This window comes from Delphinapterus leucas, chromosome 16 (genome assembly GCF_059928025.1).
Source record: "Delphinapterus leucas isolate spDelLeu-1000000601 "Yukka" chromosome 16, BTC_Dleu_Yukka2, whole genome shotgun sequence".
Classification (NCBI taxonomy): Eukaryota; Metazoa; Chordata; class Mammalia; order Artiodactyla; family Monodontidae; genus Delphinapterus; species Delphinapterus leucas.
This window is the reverse complement of record NC_143144.1, coordinates 79,181,933-79,201,851: the sequence shown is the minus strand read 5'-3', so window position 1 is coordinate 79,201,851 and position 19,919 is coordinate 79,181,933. Positions and strand designations below refer to the sequence as shown.

General features: G+C 49.7%; 1 protein-coding gene across 10 annotated transcripts in view; it reads left to right on the top strand.

The window, feature by feature from the left end:
- CHST15 (carbohydrate sulfotransferase 15) overlaps window positions 1-19,919 on the top strand; it is a 100,964-nt gene that overhangs the window by 47,447 nt on the left and 33,598 nt on the right. For all 10 annotated transcript variants that reach the window (XR_016388193.1, XR_016388194.1, XR_016388191.1 and 7 more), the window contains exons 2-5: window positions 4,584-5,632; window positions 6,324-6,663; window positions 8,548-8,694; window positions 11,845-12,001. Coding sequence is in view for 4 of the 10 variants with exons in the window: in XM_022568512.3 (XP_022424220.1) it covers window positions 5,087-5,632; window positions 6,324-6,663; window positions 8,548-8,694; window positions 11,845-12,001 (1,190 nt within the window). In the remaining 6 variants the exon portion in view is untranslated. The remainder of the gene's footprint in view (window positions 1-4,583; window positions 5,633-6,323; window positions 6,664-8,547; window positions 8,695-11,844; window positions 12,002-19,919) is intronic.

Sequence of the window (19,919 nt, the reverse complement as noted above, 5' to 3'; positions counted from 1 at the left end):
CTGCTCTCCTGGTGGTCCCCATGGGCTTTGATCTCCAGCTTTTCTTCTTCATGGGGTCTTTACTTCCCTGATCTCCACGTAGCTGGCTTCCTTCTCATCATTCAGAGGTCCCCTCCTGAGTTAGGTCTTCCCTGGCCATCCTCTCTACTCTATCTCCCCTTCCTCTAAGGCATCAGCTCTCCCAGGGGATGGAGGCCAGGGATGCCGCTAAACATCCTACAGTGTACAGAACAGCCCCTGACAACAAAGAATTATCTGGCCCTGGTGTGGCATTGAGAGCTCCTGTTCAAGGGTTTCCTTGTTTTCTCCCTTTATATTTTCTTCCTACCCTTTATTAGCATCTGAGATGGGGTTATTCATTTGTGACTTTTTATTGTCTGTTGCCCTGCAGCCCCTAACTCCTGGTGGAGAAAAGCCCTCCCTGTCATGGTCACTCCGGCACCATTGCTATCGAGGCTGACAAGGGTGGCCTGGAAGCCTCCAAACTCCAGGTCGTGCACTTACAAAGGCTCACAGCAATGTATTCACCTGGTTATATGGCTGTTGTTTTTATATTTACTTATTTATTTAATAAATTTATTTATTTATTTTTTATCCTTGGCTGTGTCGGGTCCTTGCTGCGGAGCGCAGGCTTCTCATTGCAGTGGCTTCTCTTGTTGCGGAGCACGGTCTCTAGGCATGCGGGCTTCAGTAGTTGTGGCTCACGGGCTCTAAGAGCACAGGCTCAGTAGTTGTGGTGCACGGGCTTAGTTGCTCTGCGGCATGTGGGATCTTCCCAGATCAGGGCTCGAACCCCCATCTCCTGCATTGGCAGGCGGATTCTCAACCACCGCACCACCAGGGAAGGCTTGGCTGTTGTTTTCAATCAAGTATTTGACATACTATACGCTGGCCATATGTTTTGATGGAATTTGTAAGTGTAAGATAGTTTTACATTTTTTTCCTCCAAGAGAGCACCCCCGGGGTTTTTTCCCACACCAACAAAATCTCCAACTCTTAAGACACCAGCTGGGTGTCCTACAATTCAGTTGAATTCTTACAGTAACTCCCTGGAATTAGCACAGACTTCATGGGTCAAGGGCTCAGTCCTCTGAGACTGCCCCCACTTCAGGCCACAGTCATAAGTCTTGGGTCCCCAGGCTACCTACACTTCTGTCCTAATTGGCTGCAAATTCAGAGGTTCCCACAGCCCCCTCCTCAGGTTCCATAATTTGCCAAAATGATGCACAGAACTCAGGAAAGTGCCTTACTGACTATTACAAAGGAGATAATACAAGAACAGCCAGATGGAGGAGATGCACGGGACAGTCTGCGGGGAGGGTCTTGGACCTTCCATGCCCTCTCTGGCTGCACCACCCGCCCAGCACTGCCATGAGCTCACCAACTAGAAAGCTCTTGGAATCCTGTCTTTTAGAGGGTTTTATGGAGGTTCCATTGTGTAGGCACGAGTGATTAAATCTTTGGCCATTGGTGATTAACTCAATGTCCAGCCCTTCTCCCTTTCCTGGAGGCTAGAGACGCAGGGCTGAAAGTTCCAAGCTTCTAATCAAGGTTTGGTCTTTCTGGCTACCAGCCCCATCCTGAAGCTCTCTGGGGGCCCCAGCAACAGTCACCTCACAAGCATAAACTGAGGTGTGGTTGAAAGGGGCTTGTTATGAATAACAAAAGGTGTTGTCCCTGTCACCCCTATCACTCAGGAAGTTCCAAGGGTTTTAGAAGCTCTGCGCCAGGAACAGGGGACAAAGACCGAATACTTATTTTTTATGACATCACAGCCCCCAATCACATGCTGGTTTCAGGCCTCCACACCTGGACTTGCATCTCGGGCAGTGCCCAGTGCACAGTCTGCCTTCAGAAGGGATCTGGTGAATCACAGAAGGGAGGAATGAATGAATTATAGGAGAGTGTTTCTTTGAGGCCCTTAAGGCATCTGGAATTGTCTCCCCAGTTCTCTGCTCCCCGTTTTACATTTAAAAAGTGAGACGTGGCATGAAGAACCTAGGGGTAAGAAAGGAATAAAGACACAGACCTACTAGAGAATGGACTTGAGGATATGGGGAGGGGGAAGGGTAAGCTGGGACAAAGCGAGAGAGAGGCATGGACATATATCCACTACCAAACGTAAAATAGATAGCTAGTGGGAAGCAGCCGCATAGCACAGGGGGATCAGTTCAGTGCTTTGTGACCACCTAGAGGGGTGGGATAGGGAGGGTGGGAGGGAGGGAGACGCAAGAGGGAAGAGATATGGGAACATATGTATATGTATAACTGATTCACTTTGTTATAAAGCAGAAACACACCATTGTAAAGCAATTATACTCCAATAAAGATGTTAAAAAAAAAAAAAAAAGTGAGACGTGGAGTGGGAGGTCTGGCTGGAGGGTGCAGCCTGCCCAGGGGACAAATCCTCTGGCCCACCACGTCCCAGGCCTCTCAGTTGAGACTGTCCGCGTCTCTGCCTACTCAGGTCTATTTGTTTATTTTGCTTGTCAAAGGAAACCTTTGTTCTTGTTGAGGAATGTTTTGCCCATCCGTTGGGTCCAGATTTTGTACATTCTTGTCTTGGAGCTTCAAAGACCATGTTTGGAAAAAAATTGAATTAGGCCTCCTGTAGCCAGAGAGACAGAAGGGTGCGACCGGCTCCCCGCTGCGATGCTGGTTGGAGCCTCATTTTAACCCCACGTGGCCTTGTTTTTGGCGTGTGAAAAATGTGTTCTTGGCTTCGTGAGTGGGTTTCCAAGTAGGGGAGCTTGCCCTGTTGTTTCTCCTGTTGGGGAGAATTGTTTGTACCCAGTGATGGGTCAGGGGTGGTTGAACAAGTTGGGGGCAGAGGTCCGAGCCTTGAGGCTCCTGGCACATCCTCCCACTGCTCTCTGGGATGAGCGGGTGGCGGCCCGAGGCACTGGCCTGGTTCCAGCCGAACCCTCCCACAGCCCCTGCTCCTCTGCTCTTCTCAGAACTGCTCTGACCCGTATCTCAGCCTTTGCTTGCTAGCATTCCTCAAACTGCTTCCTTGAGACAGTAGTGAGAGTTCTTTGGCCAATTATGTTTTGGAAACATTGTGTATTATATTCTTCTCCTGTGAAAAGTCCTACTCTAAAGAAGTCTGTGTAGTTTGGTCCATCTCACCTTTTCTCCAGGTCATTTAAGCACCGACCTGTCGACAACACGCAGGACATTTTGTGGAAGATGTTTTAGGAAACTGCTTGGCTATTTCTTGGTCATTGTGTTTTGACAAAACATGGGCCTTTCGGTCCAAGGGAAGGGAATATTTCTGCTGGTGAGTTCTGATTGTTCAGCCTTTCAGCCAACGTGAGAGGGGGCTTAACGCAGGGTTAGTTAATATCACCTTCTCTAGGATTGTTGGAGGGGTGTGTGTATGCAGAATTGGAGGTGAGTCTGCCACCCTTGGGTAATTCTGAGGTGCTAAGGAAAAATAATGGGATGGGATTACCCATCCTTGATTCACTTCAGATGTTCTTGGCATTCATTGACAATTAAAAAATAAGAGCAATAGTCATTGATGATGCTATTATTATTCATGTTATCTACCTTTTATGGGATGCTAAATATGTGTAGGCATTATGCAAAGTCTTCACATGCATTAGCTGATATACTACTTGTTACACACTTGAAAGGGAGGTACTTTTTATCCTGATTTGACTGGTGAGGAAACCAGAGCTCAGAGAGGTTATATGGCTGGCTCAAGGTCACATAGCTAGCTAGTTAGCATTGTTATACCACTGCTGCAAACTAAGTAGGTCTCCTTTTTTGCTCTTTTTACAACATCCACAAAGAAGTGTCATTTGGGCAACAATACATTTTATAACCGCAGTATTCTATTAATGGATTTTGAAGAGTCGTGTTTTCCCCAGGATGATGAAAGTGAAAAATTGTTTTAGGGTCTAAAGTGTTCTGCTGCTCAGGGGAATACTGCACGTTGGATTTAATTGCTTAATTACTTAAAGTCAAAAAAATTTTTAATATGATACATTCTACTGAAGGAGAGAATCATTTCAGTGTTTCTAAATTTTCATTAACTTTTGCGTCCTAAACTAGTAATAAATGTTAGCTCTAGGTTAAGAGACTGTTGGTGCTACTGGGAGAGTAAAAACCATTTTCTCTGCCTGCTCCCACCCTAAACATCCACATTCTTGGATTTTTTGTTGACTTAACAGCACTGATATTTCAGTTCATCCCTCAAATTCATAGTCTGACTGTGCATGAATCTGAGAATGACTGCAAGTCCTGGGATAGGGGGATCCAGTCACTTAGATGTGTCAAGGCAAAGGCATAACAGAGTATGTGGGCTGTGCAAAGTAGGAGGTGTTTAATATGGTGCTGGTGGCGCTGGTGTTGGGGCCACATTTGGAGGCAGAGACTGAACTCCAAAGCCAAGCACCAAAGACCTGAAACCTCTCCCTTTATCCTATATGATTTTCTGTAACTTGCTTGTGACCCCAGTCGGCTTGGCTAAAATTGAGAAGTGGAAAAGAAGCGTGAACGTCTCTCCTTGGAAGATGGTCCCAGGGTTATTGCTATCATCACATAATGTAATACAACCTCTTTTCTTTGTTGTTTAGGCAATCTGACATCTTAAAGATTTTGAAGAGGAAACATTTCAAAGGAACACAGGCTGTAAAAGAAGAAATCTTCACGGACTCTGTGTGGATGGTGTGCCAATCCATCCTTCATTGAGGCCATGAGATCTTCTAATCCCTTGGGTGTTCCCATGTTCTCCAGTGAGAACTCCTCCACTTCAGTTGGTGCCATGGGAAAAACCTGAAGGACAGGAAGAATTGCTCTCGACCTTGTGGCTTTTTCCAGGATTGCAGTGGCTCTTACAGACCATGACAATTGGAGATCATTCGTGTTGTCTTTCGGAGTCGAACCAAAGAACACGCTTCCTCGTTCTCTGGTGTTTTAGCGCCTGATCATTTTTATATTTGTTTCTGTTGCTTGTGCCTTTCAACCATCGTATGTGATCACGAGACGTCCTTGAAGTTTTCCAGCACGACTTGCAGGCATCCGGACTCCCTGGGGGCTCGCCCATGGCTCGGCGGGCCAGCAGTCCAAGGGCATTACGATGAGGCACTGCATTAATTGCTGCATCCAGCTGTTGCCCGACGAAGCACACACACAGCAGGTCAGCTGCCGAGGAGGCCCCCATCACAGTCGCCAGGAGTGCCCTATGTGCAAAGGAGAAAACAAAATTGTGTTTCGAGTGGACGGTAAGCAGATGAACTTGCTTGCCGTTCTCGAAGTGAGGGCTGAAGGGAATGAGAGCTGGAGTGGGTTTTTGCGCTTCAAGAAGGGGAAGCGATGCAGCCTCGTTTTTGGATTGATAATAATGACGTTGGTGATGGCTTCTTACATCCTTTCTGGGGTCCACCAGGAGCTTCTGATCTCATCGCCTTTCCATTACGGAGCCCTCCCCAGCAATCCCAGCTTGATGGATGGTGAAAATCCGAGTGACACAAAAGAGCATCATCAGCAGCCCTCTGTAAATAATATTTCGTACGTGAAGGACGATCCAAGCATTAAATTAATTATCAACAGCATCACAGCCAGGATTGAGTTCACAACCAGACAGCTCCCAGACGTGGAAGATCTCAAGAAGCAGGAATTGCACGTGAGTAGCCTGGCGCTCATTTCTGTGGACTGATTTTTTAAAAATTGCTGCTTCCTTTCCTGTCACCACCTTTGGGAAGAAAATGACCAAAAATTTCTCAAGTGTAGCAATGGTAATTTGACAGCCTTATGGATGAGAGCTCACTGGGAGGTCCGTGTCCACGCTGTCAGCCCAGAGAAGGGAATTCTGTACTGAATGGCGCAGCAAGCAATGTTGAAGGACGCCCCTCCTAATAATTCCTTTCCGGGACTTTTTGCTTCAAATGTGGCCCTGGCAGTTAAAGTTGCTTTTGTAGATTACCGTCATCTTGTTTCTAGTCTGTCCTAATCACAGTGTTTGCCTCTAACGGCCATTTAAATATCCAGCTACGTAGTCAAAAGTTCCAACTCTTTAATTTAGATCGCTGTGTGTGTGCGTGCGTGTGTGTGTGTGCAAGGTAAATCATGGTAGAATGGAGTTTGAACTTTTATTTTCATTCTCTCCAAATTTTATTTTTATCTGGGTTAAGGAAAAGCATGGTCATTGGCTGTTTATCAAGTTTTGCTTTTAGTGTTTAGTCGTCATCCAATAGTACTTCCAATGTGAACGCTGCAATAAGCCTCAGGACAGGACCGTACTGGGGACAGAATGTGCTTGCGCTAATGTTTTCCCCCCGGTGCGTCTCTCCCGCTTTTTGTCTTCTTGACTGCAGATGTTTTCAGTCATCCCGCACAAATTCCTCCCCAACAGCAAGAGCCCCTGTTGGTACGAGGAGTTCACGGGGAGGAACACCACTGACCCCTATCTGACCAACTCCTACGTGCTCTACTCCAAGCGCTTCCGCTCCACCTTCGACGCCCTGCGCAAGGCCTTCTGGGGCCACCTGTCACACGCGCACGGCAAGCACTTCCGCCTCCGCTGCCTGCCGCACTTCTACATCATCGGGCAGCCCAAGTGCGGCACCACCGACCTCTACGACCGCCTGCGGCTGCACCCGGAAGTGAAGTTCTCCGCCATCAAGGAGCCGCACTGGTGGACCCGGAAGCGCTTCGGTGCGTGCCAGCGCGGTCCCCGGTCCCCGTGGCGACGGTGCACGTGGGGGTCTCTCACCAAGCCCGGTGCATCTGCCTCCTTCATCCAGTCGCTCCTTACGCGCACGTGGGGGTCGGGATAAGGCGTCACGGTCAGGGTTGGCGTGGGAGCCCTGAGACTGACCCGAGCAGGGCTGTGCGAGGCCCCAGGAGAGATGCAGGGCGGGGAGATGAGAAAACAGGCCGAGATGCAGAGATCGGACAATTCTCTGGTTTAGGGATCCCCGGGCAGACATCCAGCAGGACCGAGCACCCAGCTCCCGACCACCCGGTGAGCGTGTATGCAGCCCCGGCGGTGGGTAGGGCGAGGGCAAGGGGTCAGGATCAGCAGCTCTTCTTGTTCGGAAGGGCACATGCAGCACCCGGGAGTGGTGAGTGCTGGCCGGGTGGACGTCTGTCGGGGGCTGTGCATCCAGCTCCCAGCTCCGTGCTGTTCCTGCTGGAGCCTGGCACCCACGTGCCCACCCCCGGAGGTGGCAGGAGAAAGACGGCTGCATGAGCGGGGCTTCCGCTTCCTGCCAGTTCATCCCAGGGCCCTGAGTCTGTCGTTGAGCTGCTTCGGGCTTCTTTTCTCTGACCTGACCCTTCGGCTTCACAGGGTCAGAATGAAAGCCCCAGGGAGATAATTCTGGGAGACCCTGCTCACAGCGCCCCACCCCTTTCCCGCGGGGTTGGCATGCAGGCTGCTTTCTGCTCGAGCCACGCATCCGCCCTTGGGTCACTGTTTCCTCTCCTTAACCTTTTCCCTTCTGCCAGGAGACGTTTGGTCACTGGAGGTAAGGGATGACAAATGCCGAAGTTCGGGAAGCCGTCGAGGGTGGTTTCCGTGCAAAGGACCTAGGTGGCTTGGAAGGGAATTTTGAACGTTTTCCGTAGTACAGCCTAAGTTGAGACCAACTCTTAATGTGTTTCCCGACAAACGTTTGACTTAATCCCTTTGATGTTCCTCCTGGAGTGAACAGAAGCGTACATGTGTCTTTTGTGCTTGGCAGCGGCAGCTGTGGGAACCAGGGTTTCTCTACTCGTCTGAAGAGCGGCCTCCCTTACGCAGCTCACCATTTTCCCCCGTGAAAACCAGGTTCCCACTGGCAGAGGAGAGAGAGGCACAGGGGCATGTGGGCCTCTGGAGTCTGGCTTCCAGTGTCACTTTGAACCTCTTGCTGTTTTGCCCCTGGATGCTCTCTGTCCACTTTCCATTAACCTTGGTGGCTGTGGTTTAGGGCAGTGTGTTGTCAGTACATTTTCAAGTGAAATGTACCCACTTCTGAGGCAAGGGCAAAATTTAGGCTGCATGTGGCTGATGCCAGAATAACCCAGGTGTCCGTCCGGGGACCATCGATTCCCCTTGTTGTTTGGACAGATGGACAGACTGCTTGAAGGAATAGAACCTCAGGAAGATGCTGGTCGGCCCTGGTGTAGAAGACTCATCTGAGCTTCAAAGGATGCTGCCCCTCCAATGGGCTGCCTTTTCTTTTGATCCAGCGTGTGTATCCTGACACCACTGCTGCCCCGCCCCTGGGGGGCCTCACCTGGTGCACATGTTAACCAGCCCCAAGCTCTCTGTCCCTCCGAGTAGACTCGATTCTAGTTCTTGAACAGGCATGCCAGCCTTTCAGTGGCTACCGTGCAGCTTAATGGTGGTGCATTCCACCCCTCGAAGTGCACGTGGGTTAAAAGATCATGGCCCATTCACAGACGCCCCTCCCTCTCTTGCAGCTCCTTGGGCTGAGCCTTGGCTGCTGCAGCTGGGCCCTTGGACCTTTCCATCCCCCGTGGTCACTCCCCGGAAGCCATCAGCCCAGCCGTGGCAGCTTTGTCCTAACTCCGGCTTCCTGGTTCTCGTAGGAATCGTCCGCCTGAGAGATGGTCTGCGGGACCGCTATCCTGTGGAAGATTATCTGGACCTCTTTGACCTGGCTGCACACCAGATTCATCAAGGACTGCAGGCCAGCTCTGCAAAGGAACAGAGCAAGATGAATAGAATCATTATCGGTATGGCTTCCATGTAACTCCGCGAGGGCCCCCCTGCTTCTGCCCTGGGCCAGGCCGGGCTTCACTGCACCTGCGAGCATTTGCATGATGCCTGCCGGCGGCTGCCGTGCATGCACTTCCCCGCTAGCCATCACTCTCACCCCCGTGTAAAAGGTTCATAGTGCTCGTGCAACTTCAATAAAGCAGAAATGTTTAGTAGACTCTCTAGTTCTGTGGAGACTCAAGCACACCGGAACTGGCTTTTTGGAAAAGTTGCCATTTCTTTGCGTTTACTTGAATTAAGCTTGCATGCTTGATTTCTTTTCATGGTACACCCACCTGAGTAAGTTTGGTTGGGGGATCATGAATGTAAAATGAACCAGTTAGTCATCAGTTTAATTCTTGTGGTTTTTGTACTCCCTGGCCGCTGGGACCCTGCAAAGATGGAGGTGGCCTCTCCTGAAATAGACACCGCCCTATTGCATCGTGGGTGACTAATTGCTGTTGAAAAAGCTTAGGCCTTGTCAAGCTGATGCCTTTAGACATTCAAAATGAGGTGGTTTGATTAATAGTCATTTAAAAAAAATTCACAAGAGTGTTTTATAAAAAACATATCTATTCACTCTCTCTATTGGATTCAGCTTAGGAGAAGACATTTATCCACTTACACCTCTGAAAGGGAGAAATTGAATCACATATTTTGCTTAAATTGATTACCTGAGGCAGTGATCTATTTTTTTACTCTCCTAAATCTGTTATATTTTGATTCTCTAAATTCGGTGACTCTATTAGTGACTAAAAGGAATTGTAATCAACCATTTGAAAGGTGGATCTTTACTTGACTCCCATATCCAGGGGGACAGGCTTACATGCCTAAGCCCCAATTTATTTATTTATTTTTAACTCAAAGAAATCAGGTCCTAGGAGCCAGATGAGATCACACCCTCTCACCCAGTGTGAACTGGCTACTAGCTATTTTCTTGCAGCCTTGAGTTCTAACACCTCAAATTACAAATCTTAATTAATATTTGACTGTGACTCCCATACCATATGCCTCTGGGAAAATCTCATGTTCTTAGGAAAGAGCTAAAAATATGCATCCTAGGGTCCGGAAATAGAGCCTAAGATAATGAATGAAAAAGGAAGGCTTTAGTTTGGTTTCCTAATTTTATTTACTTCTGGATTTAGAAATGAAAACTAAGGAATATATCTACAGCTCTGATGTTCACTTGAAGCAGAGTTTATTGAATTTTACGGTAGATGGAAAGCTGGCATCCAGCTCTGATCGTGCCACCAGCCAGCTCTGTGCCGTGTGACACGTCGGTCTTTGTGTTCGTGAACTCAGTCTGCTCATCTGTAAAATGGACTTGTTGGGCCAGATCAGTTCTGGGCTCTTCCCAGCCCTGAAATGTGATTTAACTCTGCTTCAGCTTCTTTCGTTAGATCCTTGGTAGAAGCATACTGGTCTTTCTTCATCTTGGCTGATGGGTCAGAGAGGGCCTTTTCTCAATGGTCTGGGCTAATGGCTGGAGTCATGAAGGACTCAAGTGGCTGGGTTCTTTGGGCTGGGGAAAGGCCAGAGAACCTTTCCCCAGTGCAGAGAAAGGCCCCTGCCTCTGCTCTCATGGCCACCTGGCTCTGCCCTGTCAAAGTGCTCACGTGGGGCTCTGATTGTTTATTGAATTATTGATCTTCCCCTAGATTGTGAGGTTTGAGAGGGAAGGGTCTGTCTTGTTTCCTGCATCTATCCCCAATGCCAAGCATAGTGCCGGGCACATAGTAGACACCAAAGCAGAGCTTTCTGCCTGGATGGATGAAGGATGAATGAAGGAAGGATGGATAGATGGACGGGTGGATGGACAAGCATAGAACCAGTTCATTTATGGGACTGACAAAATTTGTGCCAACTTAGTTTTAGATACTTCCCTTGTCCTAATATTCCCTTATTCATTTTGAGTAGAATTTTCAAAGGACTTCTGATTGACTTGTTTTTTCTGTATTCTATGGTATTATCTCTTAAAAAAAATAGAAATAAAGATCAGAATAGTAATGCTCACCTGGACATGACTGCACATCCAACAGAATAAATAGGGCCCTGCTAACACTCTGCATGACTGTGATGTGCTCATCACTGATCAAAGAGACTTAGCCTTTTGGCTCAGATTTTCACTGAATAAGTGACTTGGAGATGTATCATATAATCCCATGTAAAGTGTTGGGAAATCGAGTGTATGATTGATTGATTTGTTTTTCTTTCTAAATCTCTGAAGACGGTCCTGAAAAAAAAAAGTCAGGGAATTGGTTCAGTTATCTGAGATATAAATGTTGAAATGTCTGTGTCTTGTCCTCTCCCCTGTCCTAGAACGTGTGTTTAACGTTATCATGCTTCATTCACACAGACTGTGATCAAACAGGGGCTAGAACCAGCTTCCTGTTCACGCAGTCAGCACTGAGTGAATGCCACCCGTGTGCAGGGTGACGGGGTGGGTGGGCACGCAGGACCGAGGTCGCATGAGCCTTCCCGCAAAGCCTTCCTCTCGTTTGGTCTTAGAGTGTGCACTGGGACTGACCCTTGTGATTTCAAGGGAAGATTGATGCAGATTGCGTGCAGTTTCCTAATGAGAAATGAGGATAAAAACAATGCCGGAAGCAATAACTGTCATTGAGAGGGAGAAAAGTAAATGATCAGTGAAAAAGGCCGCCACAGCAATTTCAAGGAGCAAAATGATTAACCCAGAAGTTCGGATCCCCGAACTTCTCCTTCATCCCTGACACTTTCTGAAGGGAACCATCTAGTACAGTCTCAGCGGACCCTTAAAATGCCACAGAGCTATGCACCGTTAGCAAGTTAAACATCGTGAAATTGGGAGGCCAGATGCTAGTAGAGGTTTTTCGGCACATCCTGGAGAGAGGAGCTGGGAGGAAGAGGGATGCTCAGTGTTGCGTGGATCACCTCGATCTCCAGATGGAGGTCACAGAGGGGAGGGGGTGACACAGCGGCAGAGGGTGGTCATCAGCCTCCTTTTCCCGGAGTCCCGTCTGCCAGCGTGGCAGACCAGCTCACCCGCTAACACCTGTTTAAGAAGGTATCACAGCCAGGTTTGGCCCCTAATTCAGGCTGCTCTGTGGGAGCCCGTAACTCAGCACTGCTCACTCGTGTTCCATTTCCAGGGGAGGCCAGCGCCTCCACCATGTGGGATAACAATGCCTGGACGTTCTTCTACGACAACAGCACGGATGGTGAGCCCCCCTTTCTGACCCAGGACTTCATCCACGCCTTTCAGCCAGACGCGAAACTGATCATCATGCTGAGGGACCCTGTGGAGAGGTGAGCAGTGTAGATTTTTCGTTCTGGGAAAAGAAAAGGCAGTTCTGAAGAACAGTCTTCTTTCTCATCAGAAACAAGATTTTGCTGCTGCTTCTTTTTTTTTTTTTTAAATAAACAAGCTTAACTTGCAATGTTACTGCTATTTCTTATGTAAACATTATTCTTGGGGCAATCTTCACTGCATCTAAATAAACCGAGGACTTTTTTCTTAGCCATTTTGACCCTGGTCTGTGGGCCTTCGGCCTCGGCCGATCTGACCTCGGGACATGCCCCTTGGGTGATGTCCGGCCAGGAAAAATGCCCTTAGAATTGGGGATATCGAAGTTCTCCGCAGGGTTTAACTCCTAGAATTCCTTGTCTCCCGACTTGATTGATGCCTTTATCCTGTTGACTCTGAATGTGCAAGCTCCACCTTTCCTTGAGACACCAAAAGGCAGAAAACGACTGACAGAGCTGCTTTGTTGTAGAGGGCAGGAGGTGCCCGGTACAGATGAGGCCAGGCTAGCACGGTATTGAGCCGAGGGTTGTCTGAGGGTGGCCAGGCCGGCACTGGGTGATGCTGAGGTCACTGACGACACCTGTGCGGATGGCAGAGTCTTAGGGCTGCCAGGACTTTAAAATCATTTAGTCCACCCCTGCCCCCCGCCCCCGCCCCGGCCAGTACCCCTACACCAGAGACAAGAGGCTCCAGTATGGTCCAGGAGTTCCCCACCCAGGATGGCCAGTCCTGCTCAGACAGCTCTGAGAGAGCATCCTTCCTGTTTTGAGCCCAACTCTGTCTTTTGGGAGCATCGACACTTCGGACCCACTTCTTCCCTACGCAGACCATGTCTAATCCTTCTAAATGGAAGAGCCTGCCAGATATTGAAGACGGCGGCCACAGCCCTGTGTCTTATTTTCCTTTGAGCTAAATGCCTCTTGTTATGGGTTTAATTAATTAATTACACCCTCGCCCACAAAGATGTATGTGAATGTGACCTTGTTTGGAAATAGGGTCTTTGCTGACGGACTCAGGTTAAGATGAGGTCACACTGGATGAGGGTGGGCCCTAATCCAAGAGCTGGTGTCCTTATGAGAAGAGAACATTTGGACACCGAGACCTGCAGACACAGGGAGGACACATGTGACGATGCAGGCAGAGGTTGGAGTGATTCTGCCAGAAGCCGAGCCTGCCCGGGGAGGCCGGCAGCCCAGCAGTGGGACACAGGCCCAGAACAGATTCTTCTCAGAAGCCGCAGAGCGAACCGGCCCTGCTGACACCTGGATTTCAGACTTCTGGCTTTCAGAACTGTGAGAGAATAAATTCCTGCTGTAATAAGCCACGAGTTTGTGGTAGTGTTACAGCAGCCCTAGGACACTAATACCCCCCAGTTCCTTCCTTGGATGGCATACATTCCTGGCCCCGTAGCCTTGTCGATGATGACAATTTTAAAAACACCTATAATCTCTTACCCAGATAGTCATTATTTTTATTTTGCTTAGTTTCTTCCAAAGTACGTATCTTTGTAGATAAGTGTAGTATGTGTGTGCGCGGGTGTGTGATGTGCAGCTGTGTGAACGTGCAGTCTTACATCTTGCTTCTTTCATTTCGAATTGTTGATTTACCTCCTTGTTCCCATCGTGGCGTCTCTGAACGGCCCCCGGGCACCACAGTCATCTGGTCAGAGAGCTGGATGGCCCTTGCTCCGTCTCCACCCCTGCAGCCCTCCTGTGTCGCACCATGGGGACTGTCTCGATGCTGCACCTCCTTCAGCCTCGGGAATCCATCTGCTCTGCTAAGGAGGCAGCCCTGACCTCAGAGCAGCTTGCCACGTCCTGCCTGCTAGTTCCCATACCTCGGGAGGCAGGAATTTGACCCTTCTGCTCAGAGCGTGGGCTGGTCCCCCACGGCTTGAGAACACTTGACACAAACCAGCCATATTCTTGTGTGGACAAGATTACATAACCGTCAGCCTTGAAAGGCCTGGTGATTAAGTGACCCCACGCTGCCCACTGAGGTGTTTTCACAGCTGCTCTGCCATGCCCCCGCCCCCCGCCCCCGGGCCGCCCCTGCTGTAGTTCACGAGGCCGGAACATTCTCTCTCGGGGGTGCTCGCTGCTCGTCCAGTGTCTTCCTGTCACATCTCCCTGTTCCTCCTTCTGTGGGAGGTCACACTGCCTTGACTCCAGAGGGCCAAGAGGGTGAAACTTCAGCCTCTGTCACTCCCTGGGCACAGAGGTGGGAGCCTTGGGGATGGGGCGCTCACAGGCGTGGCCATGGTCGTTACCGTCTGCGGTTCAGCCTGGGTGGGGAGGGAGGGCGAAGTGTGGCACCGAAGAGGGAAGGAGCTCCTAGTCGGGGGTCCAGAAAGGCCATTCTGGAGGAGCTGAGGCCAGGCGGGGTTTTGAGGGCTGGGTAAGAGTTTGCCAAGTGAACAGAGTAGCAAGGTGGTCAAGGGGAAGGAGCGTTCTGAGTAGGGAGAACGGAGAGCACGAAGGGAAGGACCGCGTGTTCTCTTGGAGAGCGGGGCCAGCTTCCCTGAGTGTGTCCCTTTCTCCCCACAGTCCTGAGTCCACCTCTGAGGACATACGCACCATAAAGGTGAGCTTTTAATAGGTAGGGTCGTCATGCTGCCTGGGTTCAGGCACTGAGTGGGGAGCTGGACCTGCCTGACTCTCCTCTCAGACCCCAGCCCCAAATCCCCCTTTTAGAAGGCTCTTGGGCCCAACATGGTGTCCTCTTGTTTCCTTTTTTTTTTTTTTTTTTAAGGAACAGATACTCTATTTATACCAGAAACTGAAGGTTCTTAACTTCCTGGTGCTCACTTAACAGAAAGAGATCATCAGTTAAAATGTTCATCGATTCCCAGTCACATGCTGGGCACCATGCTTGGTGCTGAGCAGACATGTGTAGGTGCCTGTCCTCCAGGAGCTGTACTTTGTCAGGAAAGTGAGACATTGACTCTCATGATGCATGTGATGGTACCAAGGAGAAGGGCAGGTTGCCATGGTGACAGCCTCATCAGGAAGCTGACCCAGTCGTGGGGTTGCCTACTGTGTTTGTCATCTACTGCTGCGTAACAAATCACCCAGAAACTTGGCTGCTTAAAACAACACACTTACTATCTCACACTATCTTCTGTGGGCCGCAACCTGGCACAGCTTTCCTGGATCCTCTACTTCAGGGTCTCTCCCAAGGCTGCAGTCAGTGTGTCACCAGGGCAGGGCCTCATCTGAAGGCTGAAGGCTTGACTGGGTAAGGATCTGCTTTCAAGCTTGTGTGGTTGTTAGCAGAATTCAGTTCCTCAAGAGCTGTTGGAAGGAGGGCCACCATTCTTTACTGGCCGTCGGCTAGAGGCTTCCCTCAGTACCTTGCCACTGGGCCTCGACAACATCAGAGGTTGCTTGCTCCATCAGAGCCAGCGAAGGAGAGAGCTGCTACCAAGTTGGAAGCCTTCATCTTTGGTAATCTGAGCACCAGAGTGACAGCCCATCACCCTTGCCACGTTCTCTTGTTGAGAAGCAAGTCACGAAGTCCAGGCCATAGTCAAGGGGAGGAGATTACAGGGAGTGAATACCAAGAAGTGAGGCTCTTGGGGACCATCTTAGAAGTTGCCTCCCGGGACTTCCCTGGCGGTCCAGTGGCTAAGACTCCACGATCCCAATGCAGGGGGCCTGGGTTCGATCCCTGGTCAGGGAACTAGATCCCACATGCCGCAACTAAAAGATCCCGCATGCTGCAACTAAAAGATCCCGCGTGCCGCAACTGAGACCCGGTGCAGCCAAATAAATAAATAAGTAAATAAATATTTTTTTTTAAAAAGGAAGTTACCTTGCACACCTCCTTTGCCCGTGCTGCTCTCTGTTCCTCCAGGAAAGCACACCCTTAGAGCCAGAAGAAGAGCAAGTACCAGGGTAGCACCATGTGTAGTGGCAGGGCCCGCACACGCGTTGGGGAGTGTGTGTGCATGTGTGTATTTTCTGTGTGGGTTACCGACAGTAGCAGCTGTTCTATTGCTTTTTAAACATTTATAAAAGTATGTAACAATAGGAATTTCTTCTTTTTTGAACCCCGTGACTCATGGCCTGAAATGACTGGCTTATTTCCCATCCCAACCAGAAAGGATGATAAATTCTGGGTGGTTAGGTCACTCTTGAAGAAACAAACACTTGGGACCCAGGTTTCTATTAGTCTAACTGGGTCCTGTGCCGTTAGCCACTTCAGCCGTTCCGTGACCTTGCACTTCTGCAAGTGGGAGATTCCCTGAGTTGCTTGCTGCCAGTGGGATTGGACCAAATTGTTCTTTCCTTCTACAGATAGGCTCGGAGGGGAGTGGGGAGAAACCTTTATTTCTAGTTTAGATTGACATTTAGCCTTTATTTCTATAACTGATCAAAGGCAGACGGTTTGAAAATGTTGGAATTGTAAGCAAAATCAAATCAATCACTTTAAAGCTTCCAGAGGAGGTTGTAAACAGCAAGTCCATTTATTTTTCTGGAGGGGAAGAGAGAATAGTGGAAAGCGGATGGGATGTTTCTTAAGGGCCAAAAGGGCCAGCCAGGAATTCCTGTTGCAAGTTTCTCTATGTTAGAGATAACGATACTTTAAAATTCAAGTTAATTAATTTGAATTAACTAGGCTAAATCGGCCCAGTTAATTAAAAAGAAGCCACCAATTACAAGCAGGATTTTCCTTCATTTAGTTCAGTGCTTAAGTGGAAAAGACTTCTTTTCAACAGTGCTCACACTGGCCTCCTGTCTCTTCATTTGTGAGACGGTTGATAGAGGCTGACTCTTAACGCAGAGGTGGTTGTCTCCAATGTAGTTCATTCAGAAGGCGTTCGGAGAGTGGTCCTGCGCCATCGGTCACGGACTTTACCGTCTCTGTATCTTGGTCTTAATTCTGGGTGTAGTCTTACCACAGTGCATGGAAATGACCACCTCAGGAGCCTTTGGTTTTCACGGTTAATGAAGGTAAGTAAGAAGGGAAGGAGAGCTCAGCTCCATTAAGAGTAGAACTTGATTTTGACCCAAATGTTTTGAGCCTTGGAACCTAAGGAGTTTTTTTCTTCCTGTGCTTTTATAAACTGATTTCTTTTAACAGCTCACTGGGCTGGTTAAATAATTATTCTACTTATGGTGGTAAACTAGGAATGGAAGGAATGAAGCTCTAGATGAAATGCATCCATTTATGTACCGTTGTTCATTCAAACAGAGAGTAATGAGTGGGGATGAACCTTTGGACTAGAACCTTGAACCTTTCATGAATTTCACTCCATCTCCAGAGTGGCTGGTGGCATGTGTGGGTGGTGAACAAGGACCCAAGATCATTGTGGTAGAGAGACAGCCTCAGGGACCAGATGGTCTGTATTTGAACCCCAGCTCTGCCACTCACTGGCTGTGTGACCTTGGGCAAGTTACTCAACCTCTCTGTGCCTCATTTCCTCATCGGTGAAATGGGGGAAAATAGTCCTACCTCTAGAGTTGTGAGAATTAAATGACTTAATGCGTGTAGCATGTTTAAACAGTGCTGGGCAAGTGGTAAATATTATATAATTATTAGCTATTATCGTTAGGCCACAATAGTGGCAAATAATAACAATAACCAAACTAAGCACTCGTGTACTCATGAGACGTTTATTGAGCACCCTTGATGTGCTGGATGCACTGCATGGATTGGAGAGCAAAGTCCTTCCTGTCTGCCCTCCTGGAGTCTTCATCCAGTGGAGGGGTGGGAACCTAGCATTAATTGAGCACTTACTCCACCCTGGCTCTGTGCTAAGCCCTTTTCAGGCATCGCCTCCTTTGAACTTTGCAAGCAGGTGAGAGGGCTGTCATGATGCATCACAGGTGAGGTGTGTGGGCTCAGTGGGGTTGTCACCTATCCACCGTCACCTGGTTAATAAGTGGCCAGACTGGGATTCAATCCCATGTCAGTCTGACCGAGGATCCAAGCTTTTCACCTCTACCGTAGGTCAGTTAGTGGGGTGCAGACTCTGAGACAGCATTTTGTGTGCAGGAGGTTTATGAGTGCTTTCGGGACAACCCCTGTGAGGGGCGACAGGGCAGGACTGACAGAGGGAGGGGTCACAACAGAGGTCTCAGCCAAGCCCACGGGGAGCTGTGCAGCTGAGATGGCCCTTCCGCGAGGCATCTCCCACCCACCAGCCATTGGCTGTGTCTGACCTGGGGAGGTTGAACCTCGGGTGGGGCAGGGCTTTTCAGTGAAGGGACTGAACTGCAGCCAGGACCAGGATGGCTCCCCACTTCTGCAAAGTTCTGTGAGCAGTAAGGGTGCCAGTCTGTGTAGGTACCTAAGCCTGGACTCTGCTCATTCACTTATCTCCATATCAGTGGCATCAGGATGCTGACCCAGGGCAATAACCAGGTCTCGTAGGAGGGAGCTGAGCCGGATTGAAGCTTCGGAATTGCTGTGGACCTCTGACTCCGGACGAGAATCTCTATTGTGACTCAACAGGTGCCAAAAACCTTCTCCAAACAGCCCAACTTCTCCAGGTCTCTGGAAGCACCGATTTAGTGCCAGAGACATGTTCTCAGGCAGAAGAGGAGCTCTGGCGCTCCAAGGCCGTGAGATGTTTTCTCTGTAACAGATTTGCACGAGAATTAAAAAGCAGGCTGTTGTTTAGCACCGACAGATTGATTTTTAATGTAAACTGTCTCAAAGGGAGATTAGGAGAGCTCCCCTGTGGGCAAGAGATGTAGCTGTGGAGTGTAGGGGCGTTGGAGTATAAAGGCCGTGACGCCAGCCACAGATCAATTTCCACTCCCCCGCCCCCCCAGGTCCTGCTCTCTTCCCTCTTCCCGCTTTAAGACCTTGGAGGGTTAGGAATCCTAAGGCAGCGGTCTTGAGGAAGACTGTTGGGGAGCGTCCTAAGCTGCTTGTTAATTTCCTGGTGAATTCAGGCATTTTGCTTCTCAGAAGCTGCCTGTCTGGGTGTCACTGACACACCTTTGTATGGGCCCTAGAAGTGGTGTGAGGTCACTTTGATAGAGCTGCGCTGTGAGCTGCCCAGGGCAGGGAGGGGGAGCTGGCCGGCTCCGGGCTGGGGCCACGCGCCCTGTTCTCTGAAAGCCGTTCAGGAGTGACCGCCTGGGGAGGGACCGCATCTTGTTGGTGGGAGAAAAACCATCGTGCTGAAAATTCCTGTGTGTGGAATGCTGTTTATTTTGGGGGAAGTGTTTACAAAGTCATTGGCAGACCTGAGTGTTCCCACATGGATGGTCTGCAGAGGGAGGCTCTGTGTGCCGAGGAGCGCTGTCCTCAGTCTGCAGAGATTGGAAGGTGATGCGGGCACGGAGCGCTGACTCTGGGCCACCAGGTGGAATTCAGGGACGTCTGCTACCCAGAGTGCGGGGCTGATGAGTGAACGCGGCCCGTGTCACGGCCCGGCCAGCCTGGGGAGTGGTGGCCATCGCTCTGCAATGAGGTCCGCCACCTGGGGATCTAGGTCTGGCTTCGCTGCTGCCTTACCCAGGGGTACCCCACCCATCCTCTGTGCGCCTGCCTTTCCTCACCTGTAGAGACACCTGGTGTCGGGATCACGGGCGCATCAAGTGAAAGTGCTTTGTGAGACATACCGGGCTCGTGGGTAGAGAGGATGTTGGCATTGCCTCCATCTGTGGATGTTCACCAAGGCCCCGTGACTGGATGCTCAGGGAGAAACGGTGGTGGTGGTGGGGGGTGACCCAGAACCCTTCTCGTGCTCAAGGGGAACAGAAGACCTTGCCCAGGCAACCCCCATGAACCAGAAGCTTTGCATCCCTTTGGACCTTTTTAGGCCCAAGCCTGTATGTTCTTCTCTGGCAGAAAATGAACTTCATCAGTGTCACCCGCAGGCACAGCCTGGGTGACTCGAGACATTTCCTCCAAATAAGCTGCTCTGGCCAGTCCTGCTTCAGTGTTCCTCGTGATGAGATG